Source organism: Astatotilapia calliptera, chromosome 15 (genome assembly GCF_900246225.1).
Source record: "Astatotilapia calliptera chromosome 15, fAstCal1.2, whole genome shotgun sequence".
In the NCBI taxonomy this organism is placed as follows: Eukaryota; Metazoa; Chordata; class Actinopteri; order Cichliformes; family Cichlidae; genus Astatotilapia; species Astatotilapia calliptera.
This window is the reverse complement of record NC_039316.1, coordinates 38,760,506-38,781,218: the sequence shown is the minus strand read 5'-3', so window position 1 is coordinate 38,781,218 and position 20,713 is coordinate 38,760,506. Positions and strand designations below refer to the sequence as shown.

The 20,713-nt window shown below is 42.7% G+C and overlaps 1 protein-coding gene across 27 annotated transcripts in view; it reads left to right on the top strand.

The window, feature by feature from the left end:
- Positions 1–20,713, top strand: part of ptprfa (protein tyrosine phosphatase receptor type Fa) — a 361,887-nt gene that overhangs the window by 139,650 nt on the left and 201,524 nt on the right. For all 27 annotated transcript variants that reach the window (XM_026143460.1, XM_026143474.1, XM_026143473.1 and 24 more), the window contains one exon: positions 15,043–15,188. In XM_026143460.1, coding sequence (XP_025999245.1) covers positions 15,043–15,188 — 146 coding nt within the window. The remainder of the gene's footprint in view (positions 1–15,042; positions 15,189–20,713) is intronic.

Sequence of the window (20,713 nt, the reverse complement as noted above, 5' to 3'; positions counted from 1 at the left end):
TTATGACCTGCTGGGATTCACATATGCACATGTGTAAAACTCTGGATACATGATTAAGTGACCAGTCTGGGTTTAAAATAAGCCTCGTATTTAGAAAAGTTCATAAGAACACAAACATTTCTCAAAGGTGCTTCACAGACTTGGGCCACAGGGTCCAGTTTGGCCCACATGCTCTGCAAAGCATGGGAATTACATCAGTGAAGTGAGTTTCCAAAACAAGAAAACCACATCTGCATGTATGAGCCTGATGTGGATGTGAAAACTAATCCCTGGCCCAGTCTCCAGGTACACAGGAAATGTAGAGCAGCTAAAACAGACACTAATACCCCCAAACAATACAGCAAATCACTAAGAACAACACACAGGTGTGTATGATTAAAGGCACACAACTAAAGTACCACTCAAACAGGATCATGTCGATACAGTCTTACTTGTGAGTAGCTACGAGCACAGTAGTGAGAGGTATGGCAGCAAAAGCAGCCCCGACTAACTGCTTTGCTACCGTTTAAAGTAGGAGGTGTGATTGATGATGGAGCTTGATTGGAGCTGGGACTGGGACACCCGTCCAATCAGGAGCAGCGGCAGATAAGGGCAGGATTTAGGGGGAGGCAGCAGAAAAGGCAAGAAACTATAGTCAAAAGAGTCGACATAATGACAGAGTGGGCAGGACGTCCTGTACCCCTGCCCTCAGGATTACAGTACGTTGCTAATTACTTGATGTTAACTTGTGTGACGTTTTGGATATAGATGATGAAAAAGGATAAGCAGAAGGGGATGGATGGATGGATGGATGGATGGATGATGCAGGGTCAAATGAATACAGCCTCAGGACACAGGCCTAGAAACCGACCCATGACTATCTGGCAAAGGAAACATGTATGTTCCCCAGCATGTTGGCGTTGGCTGCTGGCAGATTGGTCAGTGGCTTCGTGGTAACCGCCTGTTGCTATGTAAGAGTATGTATTCCCCAACCATTTGGTGAAAATCTCTTTGCAGCTGGTTTGACTGGTAGTAGCTAGTTGTGATAGTTGACAATAGTATAAAATGTACTGGATTTGGAGGTGAGGCACAACTTTTATTTTGAAGGCAAGTGTTCTTTGTTTCTGGTTTGAGTCCCACTTTTTCATGGTCCACAACAGAAGCCCCTTATAGGAGTCCTCTGATCCCTCGTAACAGTGAGACTCCCTTGCTAGTGCCTGGTGAGACTTCTTAAAAGATGTGATACGTTTCTCTTGGACGATTCCTCTCCTGCCTGTCCATGAAGTCACCATTGAAAATCACAGTATCACCAATGCAACTCCACAACTCTTCCCTTTCCCAGATTTGCCACACGTAGGTGGCGCTCATTACCTGACCTCTAACTGAAAACATTGTCCCTTATGTTTTGTCAGTGTTACTTTAGCTCAGGATCTGCCCTCTAAGGAATCTTGGGTCCTATTGTGAAATTTTGCCTAATATTAACAATTTCCTGAAGAATTACACGGATTCAAACACTGGCCTTCTTCATTTCTGCACTCGTACATATTATAATGGAAACCACTTACACGGTTTGTCTGGATGTAGCAAAATGCAATCGTTCTCAATCAACACATGTAGAACAAGTTTAAAGGAATTAAAGTGCATTATTAATGAGGACAAACTGGGCTGTCTCCAGTCCATTTATTCATTCCCAACTCAAAATTGCCTCTTAATTGTGTTTCTGTATGCAGAATACACTTTCATGTGTGATTTCAGTTTGGCTGCAGCGAGCCTCTCAGCATATGGCTCAAGTTGTTCCTGAGAGTCTGTAATGGGCACAGAGACATGTCTTGCTGGATTTGGCAGTGGCACGGTGAGAGGAAATTTCTGCAAGGAAGCCAAAGAAGATGGCTCCCTCTCTTTAGAAAAACATGTAACGAAGACCTGCTGGAGAAAAAACACACGGATGTGGAACAAACTCAACTGTTACATCTGGTTTAATCTGCAGAATAGTCATAATAATAGATGAGAATATAATTTCACTGAACAGGATCAAATGCAGCCAATGTTGACAAGCGTGAGTCCAACTCAAATGAGACGCTCATGTGCTGAGGACCCTGCAAAGATTCACAACCAGTAACTGTTGTGGCACGCAGACATGTAGGAGTCGGGTTATAGGGGAAAATATTGATGTGATGGTGCTGTGCTAGGCTTTCAAGATTACTGGTGAGATGCCAGAGACTTCTGGTGCAGAGCAGGAACACAGTACCAGGAGGACACTGAGAGGCCGTGTGGACAGAGCAGACTGAACAATGGGGAAAAGGGGCGAGGGTCAGGATGCAGGCAACAGGCTGAAGATGAAAGTCAATTTACAGAAAAGCTTGAAGCGAACGCTGGCTGAGGCAGAAGCAGCAGTGGAAGAGCTGATTGTTTTTTCAGGGCTTGATAACAGCACAGCGATGCACCTGGCACGGCTCTGTTCTGACTCCAGTGCACCTACTTCCACTCATGCAATCACAGATACAGGAGAGAGAACTCACCGGAGAAGACGGCAGGTTATTGTGCATTCATGTGTTCTTGGAAGCAATACATTACTTATTGGTAAAATGCACACAAAAGCTGCTCGAGCCAGAAAAAGAAACAACCGAAGGTTTGATACATGAACTGCAAAAACTTTTTTTTTTAATTAGAAGAACTTTGCGACTCATGGTGTGAATTTTTGTATTGCAAATGCAATTTGTTTACATTTATTTAATAATATTTATTACTAATTTATTTAGTGTGGCCTTAATTTGTAACCATTAGCTATCCTCCATGCAAAATGACCCAGATTAGTTTGTAGCGTCATCCTGGTAACAAATCAAGTAAAGTGATTATATGTAGGGCTGCTTGATTAATCGAATTTTAATCACGATTACGATCTGGGCTTTCAACGATCATTAAAAATGACTGAGCCGATTATTAGCCCCTCCCTCGTGCTTTACTCTCGCGCTGCTCCGTGTGGCAAATCGAGCGCACCTCTCTGCGTTTCGAACACGCGTCACAACAATTAAGAGCAGCGGTCTCCAACCTTTTTTGCGCCACGGACCGGTTTATGCCCGACAATATTTTCACGGACCGGCCTTTAATGTGTCGCGGATAAATACAACAAAATGAAACTAGTACCAGTACCGAAAAAAAGAAGATTTATTCATAACACACGTGAAAAGACCCAGGAAAAAAAGTAAACGATAAAAACGATAACAAAATAACGCTGAAAACCGATAAAAACCCTGAAAACCAGACATTTCACACCTGAGCCTCAACTCTCGCGGCCCGGTACCGGTCCAAGGCCCGGGGGTTGGGGACCGCTGATTAAGAGGACCCGAGGGAAGCTCGGAAAGCTAAGCAGAAGTTATTTGGAGAGGAGAGTGACTGCCGTTGGTTGAAAAGAGGTAAAAAAAAACTTCAGTGGTGTGGAAACATTATGGGCTCAGTCAGACGTGGATCAAGTAGACACAGTGTGTGAACTTCGCTACAGTGTAGCTGCACCACAGAGCAACACTGCAAAGCTCACTAAACACAGATGTTTACATTTTTCATTTATTTTTTTATACTGCAAACATTTGCACTGTTATCAGTATTTGCATTATTTTATATTATTTTTTTAAAGTCATTATTCAACACATTGTTATTGTTAAATAAATATCGTCAAATAATCGAGATCTCAATGTCAGTGAAAATAATCGTGATTATCATTTTTGCCATAATCGAGCAGCCCTATTATATGTGTGCTGAGAGCAGTTGGCAAAGTGTGTTTTAAATACTCTGAGGAGTAACATACAACACATTGTGTTTGTAATGTCCACGTTTGCTTTTACATTCGATCTTGGCAGCACACGAACACAACAAAGTCAGTGAACCAACTTCCCCACTTGAAAAATCCAACTATTTGAGGAGTGAATGCAGAGATGAGTAAAGGAGAGCTTCTTCATTATGCTAACATATCTTGTTCCTTCCCTCAACATTTCTCTTCCTTGCATCTTATCTCCTTAAAGCGCTGATACTGGAGAGGGAGAAAGTGATGCAAGACACATAAGGTTGCAAAGACCTCTTCTATAAGCCACCTCGCTCCTCATCACCTCAAGGGGCTGCTGAGGGATTGAAAACCTGCATGATGGCAGATTCCTCAGTAACAGGAGCATGTGAGGAAGCATAAGTTTGCATAATGAGAAGCATCTACTGAGAGTGGTTTGCAGAGGCAGCTATGACACAAATATGGCAACCAAATTGAGTTGTTTCCTTAGGTGAGAATCAAGATACACCTTGACAGGTTGCCAAACAGTTTCAGGGCTAATGCAGAAAATAGGACAGCTGTTCACTCTCACATTCAAACAATTTGGTGTCGTCCACTAATCAAACATATAGGTTTTAGATTGTGGGGCCAAAGTAGAGCATTTGTTTTTGAATTCAGTTTATTGTCCAGACAACTCTTGATATAAATGCCTTCTGCATTGGTAAAGCAAGCTTCAGTGCTCATGCGCACCATGTGGGAGCTAGCATCGACCGAGCAACCAGGGGATTTAGAGGAATCAGAATTGTGTTGCAGTATGCTCAAACATAAAAAGTCTAATACATGAGGAAAGTTGCATGGAGCACATCCCACAAAGCGTTCGCTGACCTTTTTTTTTTTCCTGTGAAAGAGAGAAGCTCTTCTCCCTGTAGCATTTCTATACAGAATAATTCCCATAAAAAGCCTGTGTGGAGAGGCAGCTTGTGTCTCCTGTGGGCTGCTGCTTTACACTGCCTCCCTCTTGCAAAGCAGCCTCTCCTCTGTGGCTCCAGCCATGCATGTCCTCTGTGAGATTGGCTTTATTCAAAGATCAGCCGCTAAATGAGCAGGGAGGAGTTGGCATTTAGCACATGCTAAACCTATTATAGTCAGGCTATATCTGTTTCTGTTTGGAGACTTACAGCTTGCTCTAAGGGTGCTGGATTTTTTGTTGTTGTTTTCTTCTTTGCATGTGTCAGTAAATGTCAGTAAATTGTTTGTGTGTCAGCATATCTCCTACCTCCTCCAGATGACATGAACTGACTATCTGAGCAACTACCTGCCCACTAAATACATGCAAAATCCTCACCACTGATGCAGAGGTGCCTCAAAATACAGCAACTTTTAATGGCAACTTGATCCACGAGCATTTTTTACAAGAAATTAGTCACGAAGCAGGTAACTGATATGCCCTGTGACTGCACCTGTAACAAATGAAAACTCTCCCCTCAAATTAAGCCCCCCCGTGTAATGATACACCACTTTAAATGTTCCTTCCATGCTGGTAACAACAACGCAGCAAAAATTAAGGGTGTTGGCCTCCACATCTCATTTGCTGCATGAACATCACCCTTACCGTAGGTGTGTCTAATCTGATGCTGTAATTTTAGACCAAAAGCTTGAATGCACAGACATGACACTTGAGACGTACCCACTGGCATGTTATTTTCTTTACCAGGTTTGCACACACAGTAGCTGGTATTTTGGCCCATTCCTCCATGCAGATCTTCTCGAGAGCAGTGATGTTTTGGGGCTGTCGCCGAGCAACACGGACTTTCAACTCCCGCCACAGATTTTCTATGGGGTTGAGGTCTGGAGACTGGCTAGGCCACTCCAGGACTTTCAAATGCTTCTTACGGTGCCACTCCTTTGTTGCCCGGGCGGTGTGTTTTGGATCATTGTCATGTTGGAAGACCCAGCCTCGTTTCATCTTCAAAGTTCTCACTGATGGAAGGAGGTTTTGGCTCAAAATCTCACGATACATGGCCCCATTCATTCTGTCCTTAACACGGATCAGTCGTCCTGTCCCCTTGGCAGAAAAACAGCCCCATAGCATGATGTTTCCACCCCCATGCTTCACAGTAGGTATGGTGTTCTTGGGATGCAACTCAGTATTCTTCTTCCTCCAAACACGACGAGTTGAGTTTATACCAAAAAGTTCTACTTTGGTTTCATCTGACCACATGACATTCTCCCAATCCTCTGCTGTATCATCCATGTGCTCTCTGGCAAACTTCAGACGGGCCTGGACATGCACTGGCTTCAGCAGCGGAACACGTCTGGCACTGCGGGATTTGATTCCCTGCCGTTGTAGTGTGTTACTGATGGTGACCTTTGTTACTTTGGTCCCAGCTCTCTGCAGGTCATTCACCAGGTCCCCCCGTGTGGTTCTGGGATCTTTGCTCACCGTTCTCATGATCATTTTGACCCCACGGGATGAGATCTTGCGTGGAGCCCCAGATCGAGGGAGATTATCAGTGGTCTTGTATGTCTTCCATTTTCTGATGATTGCTCCCACAGTTGATTTTTTTCACACCAAGCTGCTTGCCTATTGTAGATTCACTCTTCCCAGTCTGGTGCAGGTCTACAATACTTTTCCTGGTGTCCTTCGAAAGCTCTTTGGTCTTGGCCATGGCAGAGTTTGGAGTCTGACTGTTTGAGGCTGTGGACAGGTGTCTTTTATACAGATGATGAGTTCAAACAGGTGCCATTCATACAGGTAACGAGTGGGGGACAGAAAAGCTTCTTACAGAAGACGTTACAGGTCTGTGAGAGCCAGAGATTTTCCTTGTTTGAGGTGACCAAATACTTATTTTCCACCCTGATTTACGAATAAATTCTTTACAAATCCTACCATGTGAATTCATGGATTTTTTTTTCACATTCTGTCTCTCACAGTTGAAGTGTACCTCTGGTGCAAATTACTGACCTCTGTCATCATTTTAAGTGGGGGAACTTGCACAATCGGTGGCTGACTAAATACTTTTTTGCCCCACTGTATATGCAGTCCCCTGATATGTAAAACCATCATGAGCCTAAACACGCCAGCAGACACCAGCTCGATTCTTCTTGAATTTTTATAGCAGCATTGTGAAATATGAGATTTGGTAAAAGCAACACATTGATATAGAAAATCGAATTAAACATTGTAAGACTAAGGCACAGCTTTATTTTTTAATTAGCATCATATATTTTTAAAAGTGTTAACACGAGTCTTCAACAACTCACAGCTAACTCAGCTGCTCACAGCTTTGCCGAGAAGGATTTTAAATGTTACGAGTAAAACTTTCACTTAAATTCACCGCAGCTCAGTAGGTAGAGTGGTGGCCCCGTGATCGGAAGGTCGGGGGTTCGAATCCACTGAATGGCAACCCTGAGGTTCCCCTGAGCGAGGTACCGTCGCTTGCTCAGGGGCGCCTGCTTAGCGGCTTCACTGAGTGAATGGGTCAAATGCAGTGAAAGTAATTTCCCCACGGGATCAATAAAGTATGCATTATTATTATTAACAGCTCACTGAGCTCAGCTACTGACTTTACAAACTGTCCTCTGGTGGCTTGTGCTCCAACACATCAGCTGAGGCGGTGATGGCACTGACGATTACCACAATGGGAAAGTGTAAATGTTTTGGCACAAAATGATACCATACAAGCGTAGTAGACACTAGACGCTTTTCAGGGTTGTGGGGGGTGCTGGAGCTTATCCCAGCTGTCTTAAGGCGAGAGGCGGGGGGCACCCTGGACAGGTTGCCAGTCTGTCGCAGGGCTAACACACAGACTGAGACAACCATTCACACCTATGGGCAATTTAGTGTTTCCAATTAACCAAATCCCCACTAAGTGCATGTCTTTGGACTGTGGGAGGAAGCACAGAAAGACCCCAGCCTGATGGTGGAATTGAACTCAGGACCTTCTTGCTGTGAGGCAACAGTGCTAACCACCGCGCTGCCCAATAATCTGTATCTTACTATTAATTCCCTACAGTAAAAATTACAATAGGAAAACAAAAGAGTTCATGATGAACAGATAACTGCATGCTTATGTGTCACACACAGAGTATTTAACTGTTTTCCTCTCTCGTCATCATAGATGCCTGTTAAAGATGTCAAACAGGCATATTGCTACAGCCATATGGGTGGCTGTAGCTCAGGTGGCAGAGCAGGTCAGCCACTAATCAGAAGGTCGGTGGTTCGATCCCAGGCTGCCTCCTGACTGCATGCCAAATATCCTCGGGCAAGATACTAACCATGTTTGCCTACTGGTGGTGGTCAGAGGGCCCGGTGGCACCAGTGTCCGGCAGCCTCGCCTCTGTCAGTGCTCCCCAGGGTGGCTGTGGCTACAATGTAGCTGCCATCACCAGTGTGTGGATGACTGGATGTGTAAAGTGCTTTGGGGTCCTTAGGGACTAGAAAAGCGCTATATAAATGCAGGCCATTTACTATATTTCTAAGAAAATAAGGCCAAGAAACAGCTGCAAACACGGGTCAGAGAATAATGGGAGTTCAAGGCAACCGACAGCTGCCCGAGAAAAGAGCAGAGGGCACAAGCATGTTTTATATTTGGAGTGTTAGGCCTTGGGTCAATGATCAACAGCCATGGGAAATAAATATCTTAATAATGGTCTGAGCCGCTCACTTCTTCCCCGCCCACTTCTTCCCCGCCCACTTCTGGCTCCTCGGATGAAACTCTGCAGACTTGATTCTTTCATTCTGCCAACACGTTTTGCATAATGCAGTGAAAGTATTTCCCTCCTGAACACTGACCATCATCGGGACCTTATATCAATCTGATGTACAATTTCTGTTACAAGAAATGTTCTTAAGGACAAACTGTTGGATCCAACTGTACAAGTGGGTTTGGAGTCACGTTGAACTTTAAAGAGCAAACTTATCAGCTGCTAAAAGTTGCTGTTAAAATGTCTCGCCTCGCCTGCAAAAGGCTCTTCGTGGCTCCCTGCTGGGGAAGAAAAAGGATTTAACCCCTGCTTGAAACATTCGCATTTCTCCTTGCAGCCTGCCACTCTGAAAATGTTGCTGTCACGGTGCTGTGAAGTGTGTTGACTGCTGATTGATGGTACGGGCTCCTCGGCTGAGGCTGTTGCATGAGCGGACACGCAGAAGCAGCTCCGACTCGTAGCTGCAGCACATACATCACATTACAGAGTGTATTGTACATGTGAATTGAAGTTTCAAAATAAATCATAGAAATGTTGTGTGAAGACAATTTCATTTTGATTCATAAAGGTGCCTGTGCTGCCATCACACAGCTGCATCCAGAGAAGATAGACGGCTTTTATTCCGTGCTCGATGTTTCTAATAAATTTATCAGCATTTGTGTGTCAGCGCCGACACTGTATGAAACGCAGCTACATGTACTGCATTTTTTAAAGTGGAAACCTAGAAGGGGGTCAAAGGAAAGGATTTAAACAAAAGACGGCAACCTTTATGAAGGTGATGACACACAGTTATGAACAAATGAGGGTTTTGCATCAGATTTCCAAAATGTATAATCTCAGAACTTCATTTGGATTCTTCTACACTCCATGCTGCGTATGCTATACACACTACTTTTACTTACATTTAAAAAGTGTATTTCTATGTATCACATGTGTATTCCCTGACCAACTGGAGAGTAGTTGTAGATTGCTGTAGCCCAGTCACTCAGGCCTACAGAGCTTTCAGTGATGCTCTTCAATCATAGCTTCCTAGGAAAAAAATTGCATTCCTCAACCAGCTGCAAAAACCTTTGTGAATTTTGAAATGTGCTGTAACACCAAGGCACAGCTTTCACTTTGAAGGTGAATGGTCTCCATTTCCAATTAGCAAAATTGTTCTTTTAACGTTTTAACACGAGTGGCTGCCTTCAACTACAGGCAACCACAGCAATCTCCCAGTGAGCAAAGCAATTAGAAGAATGACTGTGGTGCAACACTCTTCACGACTGATTTCAACCTGCTACACCCAAGAAATCGCTTGATAACCATTTGGAAAATACACTTGTTTCTTTGTGACTGCCTTTTATATCATGTCCAATATGAAAGGCAGCTATGTTCATATGGCCCCACGTGAGAAACGTCTGTATAACATAATTAGTAGCACAGTGGTTGAATTTTGATGGGGTAGAAATGGAACACGGTAAGCTGTGCACGTTTTAGACATGATGACTGAAATGACTGATATACTACATGCATCTATCTTTTGTATTGGAGACAGATATCTGACAGATGCGGCTGTTAGCATAACTAGCCAGCCTTGTCACTGGTATCTATGCCTGTGACCTATCAGGCCTGTCAGTTAGTGTTGTGTTTGTTGTACAGCACTTCAGAGTCACACTGGTAGCCATCAAAGATTTATGTAAAGTTGACGAGCTGAAAGCATTTTGTACTGTACGGGAGACACGGCATGAGATTGATTGACAATGGTCCATAGCCAATCAAGACGCAGAACACAATGCACTGTGGAAAAAACAAAAAAATAAACACATGCAAAATTGCACCAAAAAAATCAGCGAAACAGCGAAAGGTGAACCGCGTTACAGCGAGGGAGCACTGTAGCTCCAAAGGCCCATCCACAGACGAAGCTGGTACACGGCTTTGCCTTAAAATTAGCAAAAGTTGAACCTACCCCCTTTGCATTACTAATAGTTAATTTGCCTCTCATGGCTGTAAATTACTGAATCAACTCTTCATTTTCTCTGGTGACGACATTGATGCCAATCTCTGTGCACAGGAAATACAGTGGTCATCACTTTTTGCAGTGCAGACAGAAAAAAAGGTTAAAAGGTCTGAAAGTACCTAATGTTTCTTTGTGTTTGTAGCTCAATCACAGGACTCACGTATTTGTGAGTTCGGGTGCTGTAGCACAAAATCTGAAAGTATATATATCACAGGGGTTTGTATGGAAAGGAGCCATGAACCACTAACCACACAAGTAGAAGTCAGGCAGACAGCAGCCTGCGAGAAGAATGATCTTTGATTTCTGCTGCTTTTCAAAGTTACATCAGAGAAACAAAGTGTTATTGGAGGAGACATGCTGACGCAGGGGAGGAAGCCACTGAGAATGACAAGACTTTGATGCTTTATAACACCAACACTTCAAGTATCTTCCACCTGTCTCAGCCGTCTTTACACACTGACCCGCAATAAAGAAGCCGCTTCTACCTCCAAAGGAAAACGGCAACATTACGATTCGTTCTGTGGGAAAAAGGTGAGGCCTCTGAGGTGAGGAGCTCCAACAAGGAATATTTAATCATTAGTCAAAGTCTCCACATTCACAGCAGTCTGTCTCGGGAGGAGAGCCGGTCTTTGTTAGTGTTACCATGGAGCGCTAACAGGACTGGGTGTTCTTTTTAACAAGAATTCAACACATGAGCGGAGGCTCAGAGACTCGCCACACCAATGCTAGAAATATTAATAACATCACACATGACTAGCTTGTTCCACCACATCAATTATCTTTTTTCAAGACGCTGCTTTGTGTTAAAATGAATTTAGATTCTGTGATATTATCTTAAGAGAAAAACAATTTATCATAAATGTTATCAGCATTTCCTAAAAGTTAATGTAGTAACACAACTGCACTAAATGCAATTAGTTTAAGACGATGATTAAATGATTAAATTGCCTGGAAGCCTTTAGAGTTTTTCTTTAATCGGACGGCGATTAGTCAAGCTGAGCAATGCAGAAATTAGGTGTTGTAAGCAGCAGGTGGACTGTGTATTCTTCCACTGCATTAGCCTGGACAGCAAGGTAAACCTGCTCACCTTGATGGTGTGATGGAGGTGTGCTGGTCACAGTCAAGTGCCTGTCACCTGCAGGCTTCTTCAGCTCACGGTGGCTTGACTGGTTTGTCACTTGTAGTTTTTTTAATGTGATGCAGAAGCAGCAGGACATGCTGGATTTGCGTCAGCAGTAACTTAACGCAGCAGTAAGAGAACAGCAAGCTGTCACATTGCCAAAACAAGTTTCACACCAAATTAGAGGAAAACTTCTACATGAAAAACTGGAAATATGAACACCAGGCTTTTTCTACAAATCACTGCACTGACACTGGTGCATAAATACTACATGTGAATGAATGAATGAATGAATGAATGAATATTCTTTATTGTCATTGTCACAGGTACAATGAAATTGAAAGATGTCTCTGGTCAGTGCAACATCACAAAAGATAAATACTTAAAAACTATAATTAAATACTTAAAAACTATAATGATAGGATATAAAAGATAGAAATACATATAAAATACAGTATTCTCATACCGTAGATACACCCAAGCAATCCAGGCCTAAGGCCCCATACAGACACTCAACATACGACCTAGTTGATATATCACTCAAACAATCAATCACTCAATCAATTTGTTAGCGCATCCAACAAAACATGTCTGAAAGCATTCCAACTTCATGGGCACAAATGACAACAGGGGCAATGAAAGTCATCTACTTTTAGTAGCATTGATTCAAAGAGACAGTCTGTCCCTGGGTCAGGATCACTTTATAATAATAATAATGGATTGCATTTATATAGCACTTTTCGGGGCCCTCAAAGCGCTTTACAATGCCACTATTCATTCACTCTCACATTCACACACTGGTGGAGGCAGCTACGGTTGTAGCCACAGCTGCCCTGGGGCAGACTGACAGAAGCGAGGCCACCATATTGCACCATCGGCCCCTCTGGCCATCACCAGTAGGCGGTAGGTGAAGTGTCTTGCCCAAGGACACAACGACCGAGACTGTCTGAGCCGGCAACCTTCCGTTTACAAGACGAACTGCCAACTCTTTGAGCCACAATCGCCCCCGTTTACACTTTAATCAAAAGTAGACGGTTTTGTCCATCTGGAGTAACTTTGTTTCTTCCCCTTCTTCTTTGTGAAATATGTACATAAGACTGAGGCAGGGAAGGCAGCAGCAATACCTCTGTTCAGAACAGAGCACACAGTAAACAGATGTAAGTCAGATATGGTGTAAAAAGGAGGAACTGGGCTGGAGTTGGGTTGCAAAGTGGCTTGCAGACACAGAGGAACTATGGGAAGGCTAAAGCAGTTTAAATAGCAAGCCGTACATAAGATTAGCCAATTCGATTTGTAGCTAAGCCCATCATCCGGTGTGGGATGGCACTGAAATGCTTGGCTTGAGCTCGACTTCTTGGCCTGCATGAACTAACGCAGGCGTTGGTTCCATATTTGCAGCTCTGTTCTGCGACTCTGTTCTGGCACCAAGATTTCCTTTTAGCATCTCGGTTGTAGACTGAGCTTAAATGTGTTAGGACCACACACGGATGCAAACACACAGTTTGGCTGCTCTCATGTAATCATCACTCAGTTTCTGTTGTCATACAACAAATGACAAATATGCGCAAACAGTGATTTGATTGTGTCTCATAAATGTTGATTTTACATCACAGTCAGACAAACCATACACACTGCTGTGACAGATCCCTACTTAAATAATCATTTAAAAATAATCTTTAGTGGTACCAGAGAGCAGCCCCCAGCGCAGACATATAACATTGTTGTAATGGTTTTAGTTTGCACAGTGAATGATTGCTCCTCAAAGACAGACTAATCCACACACACACTCTGTTTAAGATTCATTCCTGAACATGTTCTTCAAAGCTCCTGGAAGTGTTAGGCTCTCTGTATTGTGTCTGTTTCTGATGTAGCTTTATTGTTTTATTTCAAACCCTAAACCTTGAAGATAAAGCAAACCCCTACAAATGGAATCAAAACTCCGGCTTCATTTCACGAGTTATAACTAGCTCAGCTGTCCCAAACACATCAAATGACTGTTTATAACTCGGATTTGTTCAGTAAACATTTGTAACTATGGAGGGATATTTCTTTAGTCATAATACCATCAGATATGTCACAACCACCAGGAGATGCATCTGGTCTCTGATTGAGGAATAATTTTGAAAAAGGTAAAACACATGAGAAAATAAAACAAAATAAAACCAAAGTAGAAGCAGTATTAGGATGTCTTTTGTGTGATGATAGTAATTAAGCAGTGACGTTCGTGTCAGTTTATCATATCTTTAGAACTTTAAGTAAGACGATTTGGAACACGTCGTCTCGATGTTCTCAGAAAGTCTCACAATCATGTTTATCCTGCTGAGGTGACGTCATCAGATAAGATATCTCTTTATAGTCATTGCAGTCATACAGAGTACAATAGTGCAATGAAACTGGAAAACTGTCCGACGTCGGCACTGCGTACGACACAGTAACTTAAATTAAGTATAAAAAGAAGAAAAAGTTTATGTGTATTGCACATTATTATTGTTGCACATTATTATAATTATTGCGCCTTGTTGCAAATATAAATATTATTATTGTTATTGTTGTTGCCCCCCCAAAAGTCCAGGCAGGTAGCCGATCAGGTCAGCTGTTAGCACTGATTAGTTACCTGTTGTAAAAGCTGTCCTTGAGTCTGTTTGTCCGGGATCTCAGCAGCGTGAACCTCCTGCCAGACGGCAGCAGCTTAAACCCCGGTGTCCTGGGATTTATTTTTGTCCATATTAATGACCCTCTGAAGTGCTCTGTTAAATGCTCTGAATCGATTTGCAGCAACGTGTTAACAGATGCGATAGAAAGTGTGCAGTTTTACCCTCTAATATCCTTTGAAGTTCTGTATCTATATTCACTCTGTGGTTCTTGGACAGCGCCATGTAGAATTGTCTTGCTTTGCTTACATTGGTAAGCCTTCTTCTCCAGGTTTTATACATATATACATATATTGCTACATTTCTCATTGTATTTTTATGAAGTTGCTAGTCGAGAACCAGGTCCAGTGCTCATTTAAACATTGCATCATAACTCCACTAGTGGTCCAAACCACCACTGTGTATGGTTAACATGTGAGACCATGACATGAATTTTAAAAATGATCTTCTGAGCTGCACTAGTATCCATGCACAACACTTGTTTCAGCCTTTCATGTTGGTGATGTACAGTATTATGGTCACAGGGCTGGTTTATGATTCATGTTTATTCATGCATTCAAAGCAGATTTTTCAAGGTTTCCATCTGTCCGTTCACATCTGCCTGCGCTCTGCCACTACTAATAAGACTGACGGATGTTGCATATTTTCAGGGAAAGGATGGTGCTGGGCTGTTTTTACGGCTGGGTGTGGCTACAGGCATGAAACAGCTTTTGAAAGAGCATGTTGTTATTGCAGGACTTAAAGCAAGTACAGAGATGTTTCTCTGTCAGGGCTCTTCATCTGACTCTGGTTTTGCTCTCTTCCTGCCCTCATCTCCGTTTCTTTCCCTTAGGCACGCCCAGCTTCATCAAGTCCCCCGAGGATCAAACGGGGATTTCGGGAGGAGTGGCGTCGTTCGTATGCCAGGCGGTCGGTGAGCCCAAGCCTCGCATTACCTGGATGAAAAAGGGAAAGAAAGTCAGCTCCCAGCGCTTTGAGGTACGACGCGTGAGCTCCCTGTCTGAAGTGTTTGAATGTGCAACACCTCCTTGTCTCACACCTTCACTGCTCATTACCTGTCTGCATTTGTGTGATACAGAGCAGCAGGTCACACGCTGTCATTTTATAGAACATATGCAACATGCCGCTCAAGAAGATGTGTGTGCATTTAGCAGGAGAGGCCAAACTGCAGACTGGTGGTGTATTTATTCATTACTACCATGCACAAAAAATCAGACACAGCAGCTTTCTCCATTTAGTGCCTGCTTGAAAACCACTTAATGCAAATTATGTTAGTTGTGTTATTCTAATGAAAACACTTGAGGCTCAGAATTAGAGGAGGAGGTGCAGATTTTGATGTCTGTGGCTTCAATGGTGGAGCAGAACTCTAATAACCTGCTATGGCCAGCACATCAGGTTTATTTAGTGTGTGTGATTTCGCTCAAAAGCATCTCTCACATGTCTCCCATGTCTATGTTATGAGTGAAGCTTTTAAAATTTGACATCGTGAAATTAAATTTGAATTGAGTGCATTTCATTTTGTTCAGCAGAACAGCAAACAATTAAAGCTCAAATACCAAAGTTTTATTTCTCACTTTGAAATGCAGGAAAGAGGTTGTAGACTTTGTGAAGGCTGTGTGTGCTGGAAACTGATCTGAAACCAGACAGAAAAACTGTGGAACTAATGATTTCTTTTTTACATTTTTGACTGGAGATCTTCTCATTAAAACATCTGAAAAAAGAGGGAAAATGTCCGTCACATTCAGAGGGCCTGTTTTTATTCAAAGCTTAGAGATATCTAAAGCCAAATGAAGACCGCACATGGGCTCAGTAATAAGCATCGTGGCTTCTTAGTGAGAGGGTCCCGAGTTTAAACCACAGACTGTATGTGAAACGTGGACGTTATAGTGGCAGTGTCCATCTTTAATATACAGTCTATGGCTCAAGCATGGCTTTTATGTGTCGAGGTTACGTGTTTACGCCAACGTCTCCAGCCGACTGAAACAGGACACTGTTTATATCTGCATTACACTTGGAAGCCAGTTTTCAGGCGTTAGGCCGGGTCAAATGCAGGAAATAAATGTCCCTGTGGACGGCAATACACTTCCTTTTTATTACAGTTATTACTGAATGAGTTCTGCACATTTTTAGACTTTCTGAATGCGCTCTCTTGCCCTTGAGACGACCTCTGACTCATAGGAGCCCAGAAAAAACACTGACGTACCAACAAAGTTCATATCTGCTGATCTCAACTGGATCATTTGTGTTTCTTTTATTCGTAAAAGGCAAAAAAGTGTATTTTCACCTCTCTGTGAACAAACACGACATTTTAATGACAAGTTGAAATACCTTTTGATTAGATATTAAATGTCTTTTCTTTATTTGCATAATTCTGAAAAATTCAGTGAACAGAACCCTGATTATCTCGTCTATCAGCATTAGTACTAAAAACAATAATTAAAAAATACATGCATGGTGACATTTTGAATCAGCGTAATTTAGATACATGTGCAAGCTACAAAACGCTGGCAGAAGATAAAATATGCAGAGTTAAAACGTCTCTCTGTAGTTTTTTTAATGTAACTTTAGGCTGTGTGACCTTTAAATACGTTTTGTAATCATGCACTTTTTTTTAAAGTACATGATTACAAGTCATTTCCAGTAAAGGCTCAGTGTCAGGATAGGACCTTTAGGTTTAATGGGTGGAGTTGAGCTTAAATTCCTTAACATTTTTTGCAGTGTGTTTGAGGATAGACGGGGTCTGGAAGGCCTTTGCCTATGGGCTGTCTGTGCTCTGTCTGCAGCAGTAATTAGTTGTGCAGTTAAAGCAACATTTACATCAATGGCAGGACAACGCAGCCAACCCGTGCAGCTGAAAAGTGTGTGCTGTGTGGTAGCAACAAAAACCACAATTCTTCTAAATTGCCACTTGAGGCTGGCTTCAAAAGCGCATCAATCTGCACCGACTCCCTTGTTAAAGTATGTTTACAGCCTGCTGCAAAACAGGGACTGATTCTTTCACAACATAAGTGAAGAAAGAAAACTGTCATCAAATAATAAGCAAAGTGTATCCTTCTGTCCTCAGAGGTGAATTAGCACTAGCCCTGCTATAACCTTGATCTTTTGAACATTTGACCTGACTTGAATGAAGATGGAAACGAACTACCAGCAACAGTTGGAGTGAAGCTGGCCTAGTTTACATGAATTGATCTGGTACCTTCAAGCTTGAATATGTGCTGCACATAAACAGCGCTAATAAAATGTTGTAGAGGCCCAGAATGACACCTGAATAGTTTTTCATGTCTATTAAAAAAACACCACGAGCTTCATCCGATAGAGTCGATGGTTGGTGGGGAGAGAGGAATGTTGTGTCTTCATTTAACAAGCGAGCTGAGTTACGGCACTGGAAGGATTTGCGTAGCTAATGACCGAGATTGACTTATAGCACTGAACTAATAATATGACCGATTATTTGTGTGATCAAACCTATAAGTCAAGCCAGTCAAACAGGACTGCTGCATACGAGGTAATGCTATGTTTTTCTATTTATTCACAGATTTGTACGTTTGTGATTGATGTGCTTTGTGACAAAATTAAATGAAGTGAACTTTGAAGGATATTTTTTCATCTACTGCAAAATGGCTTCTATACAACGAACAGAAGCACTGAGCAGAAAGTCGACCTTTTATTCATGCAGCTGCATTAACACACACAGCAAAAGCTTAATAAATAGGACTGTACAAGCCTGCCTGCAGGACTCTGCAGCAGCAGGAAGGCTCATTAGCTGCCAGCCAACCCAAATGACTTCAGCTGAAGTGACTCAACATGAGTCCTGCGTAGACGGAGACACTTGGTTCCTGTCGTTGTGAGTAATAGGAATTATCTTCCACCTGTCTGCTCAGCATTATTTAAACTGATGGCGACCCTGTGTGTGGTGTGGATGCACCACCTCCCAGTACAGACAGTCCAGTACTCCCTCGGTACTTTCACTTACGTTGTCTGTTATTCTGTTTTATTTGATTTCTGCAGTTAAAAAGCTTTAATCTTGGTCTATAAATAGCCACAGCCCAACTATTTTAATCCTCATGAAAATATCCTTTCACACAGGGGTCATATTTGCTCACCTACCTGTTTAATGTTTTGTTTTTCATTAGATGCTCCAGATTTGTTCAGACTTTGCTCTTCACATAGTCACAGCACATATATTCATGATACGTTATATATCTATATTTTACAACTTACCTGAATTGTATTGTATCCATTATAGTTTTAGAAATTGAGCATGCAGACCGGTGAGTGTCTTTCACTTCACAATTATAGTAGCCTAGTATCTGGATATGTTAGCTGTAAAGTTCTCTCTTTGGAAGACACAAGATATGTGCACGGTGGGAGAGTCCTGAGCTATCGGCTATTGTACTACAGAACACGTCACAGCACTTATATTTCCACAACCAGACGATGATTCTCTTGAAAAAGGCAACAGCAGCACATACAAAGGTTAAAGATCTAGTTCAGTGATAGCAGCAGCGAGGCATAGCATGTCCTTAAGCCCAGTGTCCACACTGATGAGTTATTAAAGATAAACAATGATTCCTGGACATCTTCGAGTGTTTGTAGGCAGCTTGAAGTAAACAGTACATGAATGCAGGCGTTGACATTTCAACCAGGGCTCGGTTTTGGTTTCAACATGCAGAAAATGTCCTTCGAGGTTTGTAGAGTATCTGAGTTTGTTTCAGCTAACAAAAGCGTTTACATGAGAGCGTGTAAGTGTGCAGCGTTAGATATGAATGGCTAACAGAGAAATGGCAGTGTGATGAAAACAGTAACAGCTGAGAACAGAGCGTCTAATCTGGTTTTCAGGTTAGGTGAGTAAATCCGTCAGTATTCCTGTGATAGACAGAAAGGTTCACTGAGTGATGGGTGAGTTTATAACCTAACTCTCCTTTTGGAACAAGAACAGACAAACCAACACTGTTTTAGAAGAGCCTCAACAGTGGACCGTGTTTTGTTTGTTTGTTTGTTTCTCTGCTGCTGCTTGGCGTTGCTCGGCTCCTTGTTCTAAGGTTGTCTTTCCTGCAGCCTCCATGTGTGTCAAACCCCACTTTCTGTACGCAGGAGCTCTGCTCTTATTCGTTTGAAATAATTCTACGTCTGTACAATGGATATATAACTGGCTCGTACCACGCGGAGCAATGGGAATGATTCTCCTTTGGGCTAAGAGTTAAACTGATGGCTTCCCTGTGTGCTCGCTGGATCGACCTCCTACTGAGGCAGGAAGAAAGTGCAGCTCCACACTTCCTTCATTGGGGCAGGAATTTGATTTCTGCCAGTCCACTGCTTGGGTCGCACGCATTTCAGAGGGGAGGAAGTGCCGTGACCCTGACTCTTAACCACAGCCCCTCGAACATTTCTAAAGCCCTTACATACCTGATATCCAGTCAAGTCTGTTAGCACATTTGTCCTTCAGCTCATTCCAAGCATTCTTTCTTTTGCTCTTTGAGCTGCTGCACTCTTCATTTTTTTTTATTTCCACCTTATTGTCTAAATGATTTCCCTCATTTCTCACTCTTGTGCTGCTTCCATCAGGAGCCTTGGAGCAAAGTGCTGATCTGGTGCTCCGCTTGCAAACAAAGCAATCAGAATGAAATCTGGCAGCTGCCACTTCAGTTCATCCAAATCTTCCCTAAAATTAGACGCGCTCCATCGACTGTAGTGACACTGAAACCTCGGTTTGGCCGATGCTAATGGGACGCAGAGGGAACGTCCCCATCCAGTGACACCATATCACCTGTGACACACACACACGTATGACTTTGCCAGTTTCAGCTGAAACAATTTCAGTGTTTCAAACCATGTTCCAGAGTTTATAGTTCACCGTTCATGAAGTTTCAAGAAGAAAATGAAAGACAGATCTGAATGTTTGAAAGTGTTTTGGAAAAACTCTGTAAAGATTAGAGGAACAATACTCAAAGGATAAATTCAACTGTTTTATTTTGTTAGATAAGTTGAAAAAAGAGTTAAACAAGCAAGTAAATAAAGAAAGTAGGTTAAATGAGGTAAGAACAAAAAGTTAACAAGTAAGTAAAGAAAGAAGGTAGAGCAGAGAAAACCCCAACAATCCCCTCTGAGCAAGCACTAGGCGACAGTGGGGAGGAAAAACTGCCTTTAAACGGGCAGAAGCCTCCGGCAGAACCAGGCTCAGGAGGGGGCAGTCAACTGCCGGGACTGGTTGGGGGGTGAACAGAGGTGGAGCAAGACGAGGCTACATCAGTTGAAGAAGCGGTATTGTCCCTCTTCCGGAACAAGCAGAAGAATCTTTTCTTCTTTTTCATGGACTTTTCCACGAGCGCCTTTTTGTCCAGGATGAGGCTTCTCAACTCATCGATGGTTTCTTCTTTCTTGCTGTTGCTCTTTCTCTTGAAGGAGGTCTTTATTTTGGCGCAGTGTTTGGTCCAACCTTCCCTTCACCATTCTGTACTTTTCCTGCATGCCTTGGAGCTCGCGCTGCAGGTCGTTTTGCTTTG